Raw genomic sequence first — 19,805 nt, forward strand, 5'->3', positions numbered from 1 at the left:
AATAAACACCATTCTGTCATTGCCATCGTGCAGCCATGATTGATCCACCGTTCACGTCGTCCAGCGTTCGTCTTTAAAATTTAAATGCCATTGGAAAAATATCAAGGGAGAAAATTGGACGTGATGCGACACGATATAACTGGTGCAAATTTCGTCGGTCCAGTCCGAACATATAGTCACACCCATCTTAACGATCATTTTGTAAGAGTATTTTGAATCGAGCGCCGGCCAATTCCATCAACGGTCCTTGCTTTTCGAATCGATGTACGATCGAAACTCGATTATTCAAATCACAAGGGGACGATTGAAATCTATTGGTTGTTCGGGTTTCTCATCTTATATTCAAGAAACAGAAATTCGACCTACAGAGGTTGTGTACCTCATATTCATTCCTTATAAGCATATCAAATCGAATTTTAAATAATGAATATTAAATGCAAAGCAAACAAAATGTTCGTCTTTGTTTAAAACACGCTTCGTTCGATAATTTTTTATAGATGAACGAGAATCTGTGTGAACGAAACGTTGTGTGAAATGCGAGCCACGTATGAATAATACGATAGAGATAGAGATAGAGATAGAGAAACGGAGATGCGTAACGAATGAAAGGACGGAAACCGTAGGTCCGAGTGACGAAAACTACGTGCGAGGGACACGGGCACAGCGGGTCACGTATTATCAACAATAAATGTATGTTACGAAACGATTTTTCGTTGCAAGTAAATATTTATAAGTATGTACAGTATAGGTATGTAGGTGTTGGTGCGCGCGTGCGTGCGTTTTTGTATATGATTCGTCGGACAAGTATGTAATATAAACAATCTATGAGATAGAACTGTAGTCTTATAAAAACATTCAAACTACAGATATTTAAATTATCGATCTAATTGGACCGCGTCTCGACGTTGCACAGATCACGTCGTAACACGATCGTTTTTAGAGAAACGACTAGTTTACCTGGCTTTCGATTTCACGGCTCAACCCGTTTTGCTCGGGCATCAACGAGAAACGAGCATTCCAAGGAACCATCCAAGTCTTCCGATAAGGTAACGTCGTAGTTTTATCCTAAACTCGAGTATACTCGACACACACAGCAATGATGAAAACTGCACAGAATAAGTAGCTCACTGATACTGATACTGATATATCACAAGCATCGTGAATTCTAAATGTACCACTACACTGGTAGGATCGGTTTTCTTGAAATTCGTAACCGGTCGCATGCGGCGGCTGTTCGCCAGAGAAACGACCGAGACGTCGAACGATCGTCGGTCGACCGAGTTTCTGTCGCGTAGAGTGTCGCAGAGGAAACAATTTCGAGCGGAAGCCGCGCAACAGATTTCCCTAGCTCGAAACGGACACGTTGACAAACCAAGAAAGGAACGAACCGGACAACGCGACGCGACGAGACACCGAACCGGAGAGAGAAACGATACGTACGTCCGGAGCGCGTGGCGTGTGCGCATCGACTGCTAACTTCACCCAACGAGCATCGAGTACGATCTCTTGTCTTTCCATCCTAGTCGCACCGACGCGACGTGCGTGTCCTGCACCCGGTCGACCCTCTCTCTCGCGCTTCTTTATCTCTGCCTATCGTTACGTCTTCTCTTCTCCTCTCTTTTCTATACAGTTTCGTCCAGCCTGCTTAGGTCGCCTGTATCTGTACCATACGAGATATTCGATCTTCCTTTTCCATTACTTTCTTCTTTCTCTACTCGTGCTTTCTTTGTGTCGACAGATTTTCCATCTTTCTTCTCTCACCCCCGTCCACCTCCCACACCCACCCCCGACCCTTTTTAGTCCTTGTTCTACTAACGATAAGCGCTCTTGTGTGTTTCATGCTCGCGCTCCCACGTTGACAGGAAGATGCATCAGCTGTGTTCCGTTCCTACCCCGTTTCACGTAATACATCCCCATTTTCGTGATCGGCCGTTATTCGCGCGTTCGACAATACTGCAATCTGAGTGATACACAGACGTGAAAATTAATTTGATTTTCATAAGAAAAGAACAATACAAGTTTATAGTTTATAGTATGTTGTCTAATCGATCGATTTCCTTCTTTTAAATCTTATATGTAATTGAATTTCTCATTCGACCATGCATAATGTTAAGCGAGAAACGAAAAAAGTTATTCTTCTTAGCGTCCAAGTTATTCAAAAAGAAATGTAGAATTTCAGCCTTTTCGTCGTGTCGATAAGAACGAGCGTTGATAAAAAAGGTCGCTGTGAAACATTTTTCCGACAACTATCTTACATATAGATATATGTATTCTGCAGACATAATAATACATTTCGTCAAGTATTCGTAATTTAGTAATTTGTAAGTTATTACACAATGTTATAAAATACAAGATATAATTATTTATTATCCGTTATTAGTATCGGAGCTTGTCCGTGAAACGACCAGGCCTCCTCTTATATTTTTATTTATCCCTTTCTCCTTTCTTTCGCCGTATTCTTACGGCCGACTTTCGTGCTATTTTCTCGACCAGTTCGTTCTCGCTCGGCGTAATAATAAAATTCTGGACGGAACTCGTGGAGCGAGTGGCACGATCGTAAAAAACACGATCCGCGTGCATTTCGACTTGCAGTAACAAAATACATACCTTGTGATACATAAGTGTATGGTATGTATCGACCACCGTCAAGGATTCGTTACGTAGAACGTTGTCGAACGTTGATCGTTTTCATGCGATTCATTTTTGCCGTTTTATCAACTGATTCGTAAAACGCAACATTGTACACGTTCGTTAATATAGGAAAACCCCTGTTTCATTTCTATTACACATGGCTGTTTCTAAACCCTGAAATGTTTTAACGACTTTTGTAGTACGCAAAATACAAATATACAAATATACGCTCTATCATCTTTTCGCGAATGCTACCGAAATACATACGTAAGTATATCAGATTACTTAAATTTACTACTGATTTGCACGCTTTACTTACTGCGTACTATATTTTACGATTAATGATATTCTACTATTTCTAATATTTACATATATCGTTTAACATTTTAAGTTAGTAAGTCCACGATTCTTAACTAAACAAAATAAGTAAATAAATATAATTTCGTGTTACCACGTGGATAACGATCTCGAATTCTTCCCAATTCAGAGCGAATCATAGAAACACCCAATGACTTTCCAGAACCGTAACGACTTGCATAAGTATTAGTTATCGTGGTTGCGACTCGTCCCACAGAATTTCTGCTCGCAATTTGCGTATTAATGGCGTCCCACGGAGGTAGCGCAGCAATGACTTTAGCGGGTGATAAACGACATTTTACGACCGCCAGCCGTAGTGGTTTCTCCGTCGCGTCGTTGCGATTAACGGTAGGTAAAACATCGATGCACCCTGTGTGACCGCGCCATGTTTCGATACACGCGTGTACATTACCGTACACGCTACGGAGCATCGGTCCATGCTAAATAAGAACGTAACGTGTAATAAGGATGGCGAATCATTTTCATTCTTGCTAGTCGCGTCGGAACAGCGAACGAACATTAAGGAAGGCTACTCTGCTACACAACGCTGCTTTAATTGCAGGCGAGAGAAAAGAAAGAGAGACAAAGAAAGAGAGAAAAAGAAAGGAAAAAAGAAAGAAGGAAAAGAAAAAAAGAACGGTGGAGTCGCTTAAAAATGAATCCAACGTAACAAAGGATGGTAAAATTTTGTTCAGAAAATTATGATATTGGTATTAGGTAGCGCAGATAGAGTATTTCAGTGCTAGGAGTAAACGAATAAAGCAAGTACCTAAGTAAAGTAGGTACATATATTATAGGTAGCTATAATATTTTAGTATTTAGTAGTACTTATTTAGTATTTGGTAGTATTCAGTGAGCGATGGCATTGATTCAAAAGAGACGAATTGGATCATTCGATGACACCATCCATCGCTTTCTGACAACGATGTGAGGAATCTTTTTTCTTAATAAAATACGACAGGTTTAAGTAAGTTATCATCTCGGGCGTTTCGAATTTTGCAGCGTTCCAGCGATTTTACGAAATCTGGCTGCAATTAATTCGTCGTTACTAATTATTGCGCGATAACGACGAGTTGCAGAAAGTATGTAAATTATCCAGATGTTCGATCGAGTTATCCGATTATGTTAAACCGTGATTTCTCTGCTTTTAACGGGCGAAAAATTATTTCTTCTACGAGCAGCAATATCCAAATTGAAGATTGTTTGCCGGAATTTTTCTCTCACGCGTACAACACTGTCCAATACTGGCTATTGTTTCTTCAAAGTCTGTCTCAGCAACGAACCCAATTTATCTTCCAAGTCAGCGAAAACGTAAATAACCGACCAGAAGCGTTTTACGGAGCCAAAGGAAGAGCGAATGATACCGGGGAACTTTTAATCGAAAAACTTGGAACAATGCGTTCTCGCTGCTTTTAGCAATAAATGCGATCCGACGAAAGCATTTTATTATTCTGTTCGTTGCGTCGCCTCGGGTCGGTCGAATCTCATAATTTCATCTTACTAGCGATCAACGACTCGGACCACGATTATTTGTTCCTTGGAGTTCAGTGAAAACGCTCGGCTCGTGCGATACGACACAGGTTGTAAAGTTACTTGATTTAACTCGTCAGAATCTTAATTTAGCAGCGCTCTTGACTGTTGCTTTCTTCTTCTCTAATTGGAAAGATAAAAGTTCCATTGCGTCGTTTTGATCTTCTAAATATTTAATCCTTAGCCGATATCATTGATCCATACGATCGTGCGTACGACAGGTTTCAGTTCGATAATCGTGTAGTTGTACCGGTGAAAGATCTTCGAATCTCGATACTGTTCATACGCGTCCCTAATAATCGCAGAAAAATGAATTAAACTTGTACGGCGATAGAGATAAATAACGAAGGATGTTAAACGGAAGCAAGGCTACGAGCGAGAAAGACGAGAGAACATGGATTCTCGTCGGGAAAATATTGGCCCGTGCACCGAGTGTATCGAGAATTTGCAAGCGAAAATACGGCGACGAGACGCAACGCGCGACACGATCCCTCGCGAGAGAGGAAGCCGCGCGACACTGAAGAAAAATGTTGTCGTAAAACCAGCGTAATGAACACGGGGCCGAGGCGAGAAGACACGGGTAGGGGTGGAGCGTAAAGGGCTGTATTACTTCTTTCCGGTCTTGGCCGTGTCGCATATATCGCGCACGATATTATCCGTTTCCGATAAAAGCGTCCCTAGGAGAGAAAGAGGAAACGACGGTATCGTATATATGCGTATCCGTTTTATACCTTTTTCTTGGCGCAAAATGCGCATAGATTCAGTTGCTGCGCCACAGAAATTTGAAAAGCAGAAATAACGCACTGCGATGTAAAAATCGTATTTAAAGAAAAGTATTATTTTTAAAGCGATGATCGTTGGACGCGTGAGGCAAATAATAGGAATATTACAGATGGTAATGTTATTAATTATCAATAAGGTCACCCATATATCCTTAAGCGCATAGTCGATAATCAACGCTTACCTGTATTTCCTAATTAATAATTTCATTCGACTTTACAAAGGAACAACTTCCAAACTGTTTTTTATTTTCTTTTACTAAATTTATAGAGAAATAGCTTGATCACCGGCGATATATCCTAGTTCGGTTGGTCTAGACTATAAGCGGAGAGAAACGGCGCAAGGGATCTGCGTGCAGAAAAGGACGACGAACAAACGTGCAAAACGTCTTTCGATGTTTGTTCCTGCGCATTCACCTTCCAATTGGCAACACGAAATTACTCAGATATGAACCTTTTTTACGTTTCCAGGCCAATCGCGCGGCAAACGTTAGCCGCAAGCTTCGATCTAAACGAGCTTTCGAGACTTTTCCGAGGAGCAAGCACTCGCGCTGGGACTTGCTTGTTTGCGCAAGCATACAAACCTCTTTTATCAAATTATAAATGGTGAATTATCTTGGTGAAACGTTTCCCAATTATATACGTTGTTTTAACAAGGTGAATCGATCCATACGATAGAGAAAATTTTTCAGTGGCAAGCAATTAGTTTCACTTGTTGGAACAAAGTTGAACTATTTTCAAACGCATCTTTTAGATGGCAAACGAAGGGAATTAGGTGTTTCCATATGTGTGAAATAAATTCGAAAGTGGTCCCGGATGAACGCGAGGCAATCGGATTCAGCGATCAAGCGAATAACGGTGAACAAAGGGGAAACGTATAGGCTGCGATTTCTAGGCGAAACGGAAACAAAGGAGGATGGATGGATGATTCCTGCTCTTGCCTTGGTATTGTATTAAAGGTAGAGCCAAATGGGGCGGTATCTGAACATCGTTAATTAGCACGTGTTCCAACGTCCCGAGGATACTCGAAGCGTCTGGATACTAACTAGACGCTTCATGCCGTTGCACTGCATTGGCTAGGTTCGATCGCATCGGTGACACGTTCATCGTTCTCCGATGTGCTTTGTTTCCGGTAAACAATGGCTGGCACAATCGGATAAGTTAACTCTGGTTCGGAGGATTGATAACGGTACAGCGAACATTGATGATTCCAATTAAATCCAATATCGAACGATTTACAAACGAATAAGTATGTATGTCAGTAGGTATACATATATTTGAAGACCGGAAAATTTGTGTAAATTTCACAGTAACGATCGTGATCCCCAAACATGGATTAAAAAAGATCCCAAATTTTGAAAATACCAATACCTATTATTACCGATCGATACCGCGACCACATAAGGTAGATATATTGGACTTTACTTGACGAATACAGGACACATTCGATAGATAAAGAATCGGTTGGTCTATGATTTAACGAACACCGATCCCTCGAACGTCGATCCACTCGGACAAACAATAACCCCCGCTAAGAGCAATAACAACTCTGTTCGAATTCTCGCGATCTTCGCTCGAACGTCTCGCTCGCGGTTATGATCCAATAAACTAGTGTACATTTCCCGTAATTGGAAAGAGCATCGAGCCCTGAACATTTCGACGAATCGCTTGATATTGCAGTCTGGCATTAGGCTGATTCGACCCTGTGTGGATAAAAGGAGATAGCGTGGGACGAATATACGGATGAGTCAGACTTTCAGAAGTTGATTCTCGTTTGGCAATCCATTTATGCTTCGATGTACATTGTTGTACATGTATCCACCCACATTTCACGCGGCATTTCATTCGACGCAAAGCCGTTACCAGCCGCAGAACGTGACTATATTTGCTTAGAAGGTGGTGCATCGAGTAGTTGATTGCACGAGGGCTGCTTACAGAGAGCAAATACGATATCTTCTGAAAAATATTAACTCTGAGATATGATATTGTTGCCGCGTCAGTGCAGCAGGCGTCCGAGTCCATTGGAAAATGGGATAATAAAATGGGGTGTGGGGTATGCTTGTTAGGATATGCGAACTAATTAAGACGCGACAGTTCGTCTAAAGATCGTATCGATCATCCGATTCAGACGACCGTACGTAACCTACTATTAACGACTAAATCTGACTCTAAAAAGGACAATCTATGGGAGAAATTGAAAAAGTCAAACATTTCACGCGACTGATTAATATTACCGCATCTTTTATATTCTATGCAATCTCTTTATTATTCCGTGCAAATCTTGCAAATATCACTACCAATTTCCTCTTCCAAATTTCATGTTTCGTATAAAACGTATGGAAGGGATAGAGAGGGGGGGGGGGGGAAATGGAAACAAGGGAAAGAAGATCTGTATCGATTGTTTGGTTAATCGCTGAAAATGGTTCGCGCGAAGGGGAATGCCCTAGTGGCTCTTAAAGGAAAGAAAGATGGAAAAAATAATCGCTTTAATGACGCCTATAGTTAATGCTATCATTGCGTTGCTTGGTTTAATGACGTTGAAGAGCCGCCGTTTTTCTTTGACCGCACGTTTTCTTGAGTTCGCAAATGGGTTAACGCGAGACGGCACCGTCACATTCGGCGAGGTAAGGCCAACTCGCTAATTAATGCAGCTTTAGTTGCACACTTGGACAAGAAGAGAGGCTAAACGCGAGGCTTCTTCTACTCTGGACGAAGCGACGCCAGTATCTCTCAACTATGTAAGTATTCGTTAGCCGCTTTAATTCTTTGACCGTCTTTCCTCTTCGATCTTCGGACTCGTGTACTCGATCGTAGTTTATCTTTCATTCCCTTGGCTAACGATTGCCGGGGGTTCGGATCCGTCGCGTGATCAACCATCGAAATTCGCATACGTCGTGTAATTATCGCCTTTAAACTTTCGTACTTTCGTAGCGGTCACGTTTCTCCGTGTAAATTGCAATAAAAACAATTGACGAGACAATTCCTTGAAAGTTGCCGATTTAATTTTGCAATTAAGTAATTTAAGTAAGTTAATTTTTTCGTCAGAGATTTTGCAGGAATAGAAAGACCACGGTAATATTTTAGCGATCGATATCGATGCGTAGAATATCCGTAAGATAGGTTTGACAACTTGCCATCATACCGTGGCGTAAAAGAGCTTGTGTAACCCAGGATAGGGATTTGTAATTAACTGATAGTTTCCAACATCCCGTAACAAAAATTCATTTCGTTTCGTAATCCCGTTAGCTGTATACGCTCCTTATTTATTGCCGATAAATCCGCTAACGCTACCCTTCGTAAATGATATAACGAATAAACGATATAAACGATCGTTAAGATTACTTAAACGATTAGATTATTTCGTTTAGTTTCGAAGAGTCCGAATTATCGCATGGTAATTGCGAGGAATATAAACGCAGGATCGTAAATCCTCGTAATCGTCTCTTGGTAGAATCTCAACGTTATCATTCTGCGAATATGGATGACAATACCAGTTGGTAGATGTAGTTACGCCCCGTATCCAAGCGGCTGAACGAACTGTAGCATTTTCTTATCTTCTTTACGTGCTTATCGTAATATAATGCTTATCGCCAATATCTCTACTGCATTTTTATATCGCAAACTGTATATATCTAGGTATAATAAGTGCACTAACTATACTATGGGCATACGTATGTATGCACATGTACGTAAACTAATTTTCTCCTTTACGTGCCTAAAGTCATTCGCAATTTTCATAAGCTCGAAGATTCAATTATATTGTACCACTTCACACGCGCCATGTTATTGCCATTTAAGCCAATCATTTCTATTACGATACGAATAAAGTAAAATAGGAAATTTTCCTCAATTTTCCAACTGCTAATATGTATTTTTTATATGTTATTGGTGCTAATATGTTCTTGGTAAAATTTTTGCGGTGGCCTTTTTACATTCGTCGTCGTTCATCAGGAAAATACGGAAGAAGGCATCCTCGGAAGGTGCAAATACATTGCTCGCCTGTCCTCTGCAATCCCGGCGGCGCGGCGTCTAAATTGCGCTTTGTGTAAATCGTGAAATGCAAATTTGCTCGACTAAGCTTAACGACTCAGGGTCGTTTGGCAGGTAAAGTTTTCGCGTGCGAACATAAAAATGTAGTTGTGTAGGTTGGTAGAAAGTTGTGTTCGATCGGCTACCGAATCCAACGGTCGACCAAGTGGTTGACTGGCAAGCAATTTTCTGGCCCCAGTTGGCCAGAAAGTTAGTCGAACCGTCGATTTAGCTAGTCGAGTAAATTTGCAGTTACACGAAGCGACTTGGTAAAATTTCTCGCTAGTCAACCGCCTACAGTCGATCCGTCTGTAACCGTTCGAAGCCTCAAGTCCTAAGGCCTGTTACTTGTACAAGCAATGTATAGTTTATCGCGCCGACGCGACACCACGGCTCAACTAGAGACCGCTCTCTCTTTCCCTTTCCCACTCTCTTCTCGTTTTTCCTTATCTTTTTTAACGTCGCAATGTCAAAGCGTCTCCTCTAGAATACGATTACGTACGTCTTTTCCTTCGAATTTTCCAACCGACAACATCATCTCGTAGTAACGTACCAAAACCTTGAACACAAATTCTATCATAAAACGATAATCACACCGTGCTGAAAAATCAAATTTCATTATTATAAATTCATCGATATAGGATACGAAATATAAAAGTCCAACGAAATGCGATCGTTGATCGATCGATCGCCGACCGAGTCGAAATTAAAAATTCATTCGTTGCACGATTCAACATGGATCGTATAATGGGAAAAACGGCGTATTAATCGACAGTCGTTTATTCGCCTCTTCCCCGATGCGTTTTAAAGACAATGTTCCTGATACGTCGCGGTGGCGCGCCACGGTTGAATCGCAGAAATTATTCAAATCTGCCCTGGTTCAGAACCCCTGAGGTCACTGTCATTACCGATCATCGTATAGATACAGAGCCACAGGGGTAAACGTAATATTCCAGAACAATCCGCACCTGCGAATGCCAACTATGCCCTTGTCGATCGGCTGCCTATCGATTACCGAAGATTCTCGATAACATTCTTCGCTCGTGATAGATTTCATCGTGGTTCGAACTAACTCGGCCGATTAAACACGATAGACCGAAGGACCATCGAGGACCTGGACGAAGAACGCGAACTTAAATTCATTGAAAAACTAGCGCAAGTGTATTATCTCGCAAAAGATGTATATTTACCTATGGCATTTTATAAATAAATTCCCAAACTCCTATTTACTTTGATCTTTGTTTGATTCTTGTTAAGATGAAGCTTTTGTGATCCCGAATGATTATCCGTCATCGAAATATCTAGTTTGGACAACGCGTATAATTATCGCTAGTACCGGCAATTAGACATCGTTGCTATCGTCGGACAACGAGCAAAATCACTATTAAAAGAAGAAAAATGAAAAGGAACTCAACCCATCGAATCGAATCTTTGCATTAAATTCCCCGCTGCGTGTCACGGATCGAGCAGAACGAGGGAGGAGCAACACCGCGAACAATTAACGAGTCTCTCGCGAAATTAGTGCGTCGCGTGTACTTACCATCGAACGGCATGTGCGATTGTTTGTCACGATTTTTCTTTTTTCTCTTTCTTTAGCAAGCCGATTGCTCCTCGCGTTCCTTCTGCGTGAAATCGAGACAGAGACAGAGTGAGGGGGAGAGGGAGAGAGAGAGAGAGAGACCCGACAGCTCTACGATAATTAATCTCATTAGCGCGGAGGATTCGCGGACTAATGAGATGCCAGCGCACGATCTTGCCACGACGCGACGACACACGTTCCCTGATATTTTTCTTTCTCGCGCCTCTTTGATACAGTCCCCACGGGCCAACCAACCATCGCCCATCTCCAGCCTGATGTTCGCCAGGCATTTTTTAACGAGCAACACGCTGTTCGTTTCAACACGTAATTTTTCTTTTTCCTTTTCCCTTCATCCTCTCGTCGACCGTTGGAAGAAACTTTTAATTAGTCCCAGGGAATAACGATTTCTCCGATGTTTCACCGAGACGTTCCTAAGCTTCCACGAGTAACCATAGGATCTGCAGCAGTGAGACGCGATGAAAAAAATCGAGCATAGAAGGTAGGATGGAACCGGTCCATGGTTTCATCTTCTTTCACCTTCCTTCGCTGACTTAGAAGACCGGTCTCGGCCCGCGGGCCGCTCTATCAGCGTCTACATTCCGCAACCAGTAGAGCAAAATTCACTTGGCTGGAAGTTGCTGCATGAATCGGAATCGACAACTGAAGAACCGAGCACGCTTAACGTTGGTGAAGGATAGAAAACGGGAGGAAACGCAAGGTTTTGGAAAGCCAGGTGGGGAGAGGACACAAAAAGAGAGCGAGAGAGCGAGAGAACGAGAGAGAGAGAGAGAGAGAGAGAAATGACCTACAGTGGGAAGAAATGGGTAAGAGACAATAGGAAATAATAAAAAGGACACGGAGGTTGCCTAACTCCCTTTTCCATTTATTTCTACCGCCAACCGCCTACCCTGTTCCACGGTCTCGCTTCCTCTCTCCAACCCCCAACAAGGAATTTCGCGTTTCTTTAACTATTAAACAGCGTCCTAATACCTTACGGTTTACGGTGACAATATAAAATCGTTGCCCTTTCTATCGCGTTGCGAAATTGTTCAGGCGATACGTGAATACCATTAAGAGTACAGCGATATTGTTCTCCGTTTACATTTTCTTTAGTCTTTTTATTTTCCCTCTCGTTGGTTCGTTAATAACCTGTTCACAATTGAGAATACAGAACGCGTAAAACGTACAGAATAGGTGAAAGGAGTAGCTATTCGCGTGTTCAATGTAATGCATAGAATGGCATTACGATTAGAGGTAAATAGAGAGCATCGACGAAATTCTTTTTGAATGAAACTCTAGTTAAAATATATATAATAACAAATTTAAGGAAATAACGTGGATGTAGATTGGGCGTAGCAATATAAGACGCAGTAAATTCTTATAAATAAAGAAAAGTTGGTGTCGATTGGTTCCCAAGCGTGTCATTGCGCGTTATATCGCAAACTTAATTAACGTTCAAACGTTGTCAATTCTATCTGAAATTCTGAGAAATACTAATTTTTCAACTTTCTGTGCGTACGCATCATTTAAGAAGGCTGAATTTAACAAATTTGATCATCTTTCGCGAGTAAATTTTCTTTACTTTTTAAAGTATTACTTAAAGTGTTGTTACTTAAACTGTTACAACAACGAGAAGAAATTACTTTGAGATGAAAAAGTATTTGGCCAACGACTTCTTCGCCGTTCCACCTTCTACATGTTATATACGCGTGTACACAGATTCAGTTAGTTCATATGCAGAAGCAAACAGTCTCGCGACCCTACCCTACGTACGACCTGTCGTCGAAGTCATCCCCTTGGCACGTTTCCGAAGCTCGCGAAACCCCCGAAACCCTGCGGAGAAGTGTAAATGCACTTTGCCAAACAGCGATAAATATTCTCCTCTTCTCGCTGGAAAATTATCGCTCGCTCGTTGACGTTAAACTCTTTCCCCGCGGAAAGCGAATCTCTTGTAATTTTTGACTACCGAGGAGAAACGTAAAGAGTAAAGAGTTACGCCGATCCGTGTGTCTTGAGATTTACTGGGCAAACTTGCCGAATAAGTATACCGTGTCGCGGCGTGTCGTTCTAATGCCAACGTCAACTTCGTCTTTACCGCGAAACACAATGTACGTTATAGGATTAAACGGTCGACTACTTTGTCCGTACCGCGCGTGCCAATGGCGAGATTCGATTGCTCGCTTGTCAATAGTGTGCAAAAGTGATTGAAAACTCTGGCCAAGAGGACTCTTCAATAACGTCTTGATCAAAGCAGGCAGTGGTTTACACCCTGCGGCGCGGCGTGTACGGCTACCCTCGTAAAACAAGCTTGCTGCCCTGCGATTCTGCTTGATGCGTTATATGCTCGTGTAGAAGAAAAACGCATGGTTCGTACCGACGTGAGCAAGAAAATGCCATCGAACGGAACAAGTTTATTCGGCCTGAATTAGAAGCTGAACTAGAGGATGAACCAGAGAAATGGAAGAGGCCGATTTTTCGATCAAATGTCAATGCCCTGTTTCCAAACTGATTCTTTGTTATCTCGTTTAAATTACTTTTATGTTGAAATTTCGTAATCCTGTAATTCGGAATCTTTCTCATCGGTAGTTGTACGGTAAACGTTTTACGACAATGGTGAATCCATTATTAACGAAGGAATCGAAGCGACGATCTCTCTCACATCCAGCGAAATATCGATTAAATATTTCGATATTGTAATAAATGTTTCGAGTATCATGTGAAATTATTCTCAATTAATTGGTAGTTCAATTTTCTAAACGAGAGCAGCTCTAGATAATCCGTAACGAGAATAACCCGGCTTGTAGGGTTCTCTTTATTTTACAAGTGGTGAAACCACCATTTCTAAAATAGATGACGCTCAAAATAACGATAAATGTCGGAAAGGTTTGGAAATTTGATGTAAATCGCAAGATCAGAATCGCAAGATCGAACGTTTGAAGGAGAGGAAAAAAAAAACAGGTAACAAGTTAAAAAGCATGCACAAACGAATATTTTCATTAGCCTTGTCGAATCGTTTATTCGCTTAATTATCTTTTATTAGCGAATAATTATTTCATGTAGTCCCGTTAAAAGGAATTTAGCTTTCTTCCAAAACGTCCGCGATTAGTATTTCAAATAGAAAATGCCTACTCGTGAGAATGTTGGCTGCAACGAGTTCCATGAATGCAGATTACACGGCCGCGTCGAGTCGACAAGATCGCTTCTTTCTCTAGGAAAGTAGATTCATTTCAGAAGAGACAGGAGATAAAAACTTGAATATAGGAAAAGCGTCTTGATAAACCAATATTCCGCTCCCGTATTACCTACGAATATGTACAAATTAATACTAAACTAATTCGACGTAAAACTATTTACTATTAAAAATACAATCTTAAATCAATCAATACGAATTAAAAGTATAATCTTTTATCATGCTAAACCGTAGCGTATCCTATAATAGTAATTTTATCCTATATCCTCGTGTTATTTGTTCTTTTTGTTTATGGCATTTTTCAATTTCTATTTTGAGAATTGGAGTAACTGAAAAAGAAGCGACGCGATGCAGTATCTATCGATACTATTTTTGCAGAATATAATCTGCTGCATTCGTGTATTTGCGTGTATGTAAATGAAACGCGCCAGACGAAGCGCATAGTATTGTTTTAACCGTTTCTTATTCAGATAGTAAACTAATCGTAGGTAACGTTTATAGACATATAAGATATAATAGACATATAAGAAGAAATAAGATGGATCTAAGAATAGGCAATTTCAAAATATTTTATTATATTTCAGATATCGGACTAGGTTGAAAGCATGATATCCACGCGTTAATTTCAGACGTTAATTTTTGGACAATCGACGTTTCGCCTGTATCACAACCGTATTCGGAACTTAATTCGAACTTGCAATTCATCCTATTCAGATCTCGCTTAAACAGTGCGTGACCCGCAAACAATCGCATCGCGTTCCGCCGTCTTTCAAAATCAACTATGGTCAGTTCGGTTTAATTTTCGGCTGGGCATCGGCAAACTTTATCATTGCATTAATTACCGTGCGTGCTGGCTCGTGTTTGTTAATGTTGCACCCTCTCGCGCGCATTTGTTTACAGGCAGGAGTAAACGTTGCGGTTCGCATAATAATCTGCGTATCGCGTATTTATGAACGAATCCGTGCAAGTTTCTCCGTTTCCAGGAAAGGACGATATTTCACGATATTTCCCGATATTTGCCGCAGGAGAACGGTATTCGCGGAATCTGACTTCCGTTTCTAGGTGACGATAGTAGCTCAAGTTTGAAAATCTCATGATCTAATGGAAGGAAAAGGGCCTAAAAAACAGCAACTTAACTATAGACAATGTTGCGAGAGCCGAGGCGCTGTCGGGTCTATTAAGGTGTCCTCGGTCTTTACAAGTGCCTAGTTTCGTTAGAAAAAACCTACCTGACCCTGGCTACGAGCGTCTGCGGAACACGTGTGCTTGGGCCTAGCAAAAGACAAAAGAGATGCGACAACGGCCAGAGAGTTAGTTGAGAAGCAGAGTGTGAGTCGACGTACGACGATATTGTAGTCGGTCCTGTTGTTATCGAGTATCGCTTATTAAACTGCTCTAAACTCTAAATCTACCATCATCACTTGTCCTTACTCTAAGAATCCATACGTTACTACATCTTTGTCACCGATGTACTATATTTTTATACACTTTATAGAGAGAAATTTCCATAATTTTCAAAGTGACCTTGTTGCATCTCGAAAGAAACACTTGGTCTTAAAAGTCAAGGATCAGCCGTCAACCGTTAAACGTCGAGCAAACGCAAAACGTTCTGCTTACACGTTCGTACCGAGTTTAAAATCACGTTGTTCGAAAATGGTTTCCCAATGGTAGAAAGCGGGGCGGGAGAACGCAGCAATTTGTAGCGCACCGCTAGCCCAGGGGGAAATCACTGGCTTGTGTATACCTTATGCACAACCGTAGGGGGTGGAGCACGATGGTGTACAGTACATCGGTGTATGCACCGTACACCCCGGACCGCGGAGGCGTTAATAGCTGAAGGTGGCTACCGGCAGTGCTTAATATGATTGACAGCACGAGCGTGGCTATGGCATATTTAGTGCGGCCAAACTCGCTTCTATAACGCGGTTATCCCAAGTTTAATTACTCTAACAGATATTCCGGAAACGTCGATAGCGTTTGGCCGGTGAATATTCCGCGAAGAATGCATCCTGTTGAATTTAATTGTCCTGGATGACGCGACAGTACGCGGTACAACGGCAAGGGTTGACTTTGCCTTGAACAAAATTAGATAGCGCGATAGATAGTACAGATAGAAGTATACGATTGCAAGACTAACGATGTAAATGAAAATTCCTGTGAATCGTAAGCGCACGAAAAACTACTCACGATACGGTGCAACTAAAGCAGAGTAAACTCGAACGTGATCTTGAACGTAATCTTGAACGTAATCTTGAACGTAATCTTGAACGTAATCTTGAACGTAATCTTGAACGTAATCTTGAACGTGATTCGAGCGTATTCGATGAAGACGAGAAACCGGGTTTCTAAGCAGAACCGCGTGACTAAATTTCCTCGAGTAACAAAGAAATCAAAAACGGGGAATGTTCTGCCTTGACTGCGACTGCGAGAGTTCTTTTAAACATTCGACTCGTTCGGCCAACCACAACACGGAATATATCATGCCCTTAACCTGAATTTCTTTTTTCCAATTACCTTTCAAGCTGCAGGTCGATATGGAACCGGAAAGGGTCTTGGCGTGATTGGTCACGGCCAACAGCAGAGGCGTGGCAGTGATGAAGCTCTTCGACTTCGGCACGAACCCCTTCTGCACCGCATAGCTACGTGTGCGTCGCCGGAAGATCGGCGAGTCGAGGAAGCTGTCGTCGTACTGTGGCATTTTAAGAAGCTATTCCATTAAGAACCACGATGGATCCTCGTAACACGGATCACAATCGGTGTTTGTTGTTTCACTGGGTTTTTCGAGCACAATCCTTTTTCTCATATTGTACCAACGATAAAGCACATTGCACAATTTGACGGGTAACTGGATCGAGTCATCAGCGAATTGGAAATTTGTCGATGGTAGTCGGTCTTTCTTGAAATTGCTGTTTACACAGATTCTTTATTTACCACTGCCGCTACTAATATTTGAGCATTTGTCTTTGCGTAAACAAAGGAAGAATGTTTCATTGATTTCAACGGAGATTTATTAATTTTTCGTTGAAACGAAAGCGTTAAGAGCTAATCGCCACTGGCTATAAGAATGAATTGTTTGATAACGACGCAATGGTAAAAGCGATAAAGCGAAGCAGCACCGCGATAAATATACCAAGTAGCACGCGAGGAATATATATCGTAGACGCAGGCTGACGGTTCTTTTTTTATTTCTCATTCTATCGCATAGCACGTTGTACCACGAATTCGTTCGATTTAACGCAAAAACATCTCGATGATCCGTTCTTTCAACAGACACACACATACACACGGTAGAGAACGATAGTACCGGACTATAGTTATCGATGATCACTATCGAACAACAGCAACGTTTCTTAACGTAAGCTTATTAAGAAACACCAGTATGTAATTATACACGCATGATCTCACGAATAGTAGGTATATTTAGCAAGTGACTACAAGTTCATGCTGTATACTGTAAACAGATAACACCGGGCGACGATACACCGTTTCTTGAACTTTAATTCTACGCTGACAACGAGTGGCGGATAATTTATAATTGACGATAAGCGATATAATTTTAAGATACGGTCGTGCTTGAAGAAATGCGATTATTTAGGATTTAGAGTAATTCGCATAACGGTTAATAGGAAATTTCCAAGCTCACTGGAATATATATGGTATATATGGTATGTGAAAATAGGAAACGAGTGAATTTTGAAATGTTTTATTTCGTAATTTTAACGTGCTCCGTCGTATTTTATCATTTTATCGTACAAGTGAATCGAAGTAAATTTTAGATGCGTGTAGTTTAGAGTAAAACGTTCGAACGGTAAGAATTCCAACGAATTCGAACGGAGATTCCACTGTGCTTCGTGAAATGATCGTTGAACGATACAGGTAGAAAAGCTGAAATATTTAAATCGAGCCACACCGATGACAGTACCGCGCCTAAATATACGTACAATGTTACATTTAGCGGCCTCGAGTACATATGTATATATGTACTATAGCAAAGTGGAGTATGTACCGAGGCAGATTCGAATTCCAGGATGTCTATTTTAACGCGACGGATCTTCCGTTACGATTTCTTACCGCGCTTCCTAGTTTTTCATGCAACCTCGTAGACACGGTAACACGATATTACCGTTTGCTCTATATGCTATCATCGTGTAAATGCAATAATATAAAATTCAATAGTACGAATAGCCTGCTACTACTGACAGCATCGAATTATTTCGAGCGATATTTTTATAATATATTTATTTGGTTCAACGTTCAATTTATTTGGTTTTCAAGTTTGGGAAAAGACGAAAGCCGAGACAAGTTCTGGCGTAAAACGAATGTCTTTAATGCTAGGAAATGTTTCAATGCAATGGCTTTCTAATTTGCTCTTTTTTCTTTTTTTCCTTTTTCTAGACACCGAGCAGATCGATGTACCCGCGTTGCCTGATAAGCTGTGAAATATAACCCACGACTCGTTTAAATTCGTTTAAATTCTATAACAATAATAGGAAACGTTTGAATCTGCTACGTTGATACGAGATGCCTTACAAACACTAGGGGCGGTGGATATTTAGCATAAAAATCTGCCAACGTAAAACAAAGTTTTAAATTTCTAATTACTTTGCAATTCCAAACAGAACTTATCTTTCCAATTCTTTAGTCACCTTCAAAAATCAATAAGAACTCAAACTCTAACTAAACAAGTCGAAAATCTTCTAATAAAGCGGTAAAATATTTCATCGTAAAATATTTCATCAAAAATCATGAATACGTTCTAACAAACATTCGTTAAACCATATGATCTTGATCATATTGATTATGAAGCTTGATCAGACTGGATCGAGTATATGAAATGGAATTACCGGTTGATAAAAATGCATCGATCAAGAGCCGCGCTATACGTAATACGTAGTACGTATGATATAATGTGAAGCGGCGAGATACTTGGAGATTCCGTCAGTTTTCACGACAAACGATCCACGGTTGCTGGAGCGGCAAGTCGACCTTTTCTCCACCTTCAACCGCCCTGATCGCGATTCCGCCATCGCTTTTTACCGCTTTCCGAACGACTATGATTCGATACAAGACCAGGAGGTCGATCGTGTAACGTAACTAGTTCCACGCTGGACTGAACACAAGGACCAAGTTTTTCTGGCTTACTTGCTCTCGTTAAATTATCGAGTTTTCTGGCCAAATTTATACATACGAGGCAACGACTTCAAACCTTTGTCGAAGAAATGAAACGTGGCTGCCACGTTAGGTAACCTATTGGTGAAATAAGGGTAAAACGAACCGTAAAAAGAACAAAAATGGATGATACGGTGGCTACATGTATGTATTGTTATAAGCTAGATAATGCAAAGAGAAAAAGAAATACGGTGTTTGAAAGACATATGCGGGGTAAAACAGAAAATAGGTACATATAGAAAACAGTGAATAAAATGCGCACATATTCAACTAGAGAGGAAATATTTTATTTATTGATACGTACGTATGTAAGTATAGTGCTATATCTTAATGTTTGGAAACATACAGATTTTTCTATTATTAACAGGTATGTCGACAATAATTTTCACGTTTCTCCTACTGTTAATAACGCGATTGAATGAAAAACTGATCATAGTAACGAAACGGTGGCAAAGCTTATGGAAAACGAAGCTTGGTAAAATAGGACATTCTTCCGAGAACTAGTATCATATTGCACGGAAAGACGAACATTTCTTTAAGT

The 19,805-nt window shown here is 40.9% G+C and overlaps 1 protein-coding gene across 9 annotated transcripts in view; it reads right to left on the minus strand.

Annotated features, from left to right (window-relative positions):
* The window catches only part of LOC117230443 (guanine nucleotide-releasing factor 2), a 57,759-nt gene that overhangs the window by 25,188 nt on the left and 12,766 nt on the right, over positions 1–19,805 (minus strand). For 2 of the 9 annotated variants that reach the window (XM_033487933.1, XM_033487917.1), the window contains exon 1: positions 16,610–16,793. The exons of 1 other annotated variant lie outside the window; for it this stretch is intronic. In XM_033487933.1, the coding sequence (XP_033343824.1) occupies positions 16,610–16,793 (184 nt within the window). Of the gene's footprint in view, positions 1–957; positions 1,140–16,609; positions 16,930–19,805 lie in introns of those variants that run through there. 6 more of the 9 variants (XM_033487955.1, XM_033487925.1, XM_033487940.1 and 3 more) reach the window with 6 other exon arrangements.

Source organism: Bombus vosnesenskii, unplaced genomic scaffold (genome assembly GCF_011952255.1).
Source record: "Bombus vosnesenskii isolate JDL3184/JDL3185 unplaced genomic scaffold, Bvos_JDL3184-5_v1.1 scf7180000013262, whole genome shotgun sequence".
Taxonomy (NCBI): domain Eukaryota; kingdom Metazoa; phylum Arthropoda; class Insecta; order Hymenoptera; family Apidae; genus Bombus; species Bombus vosnesenskii.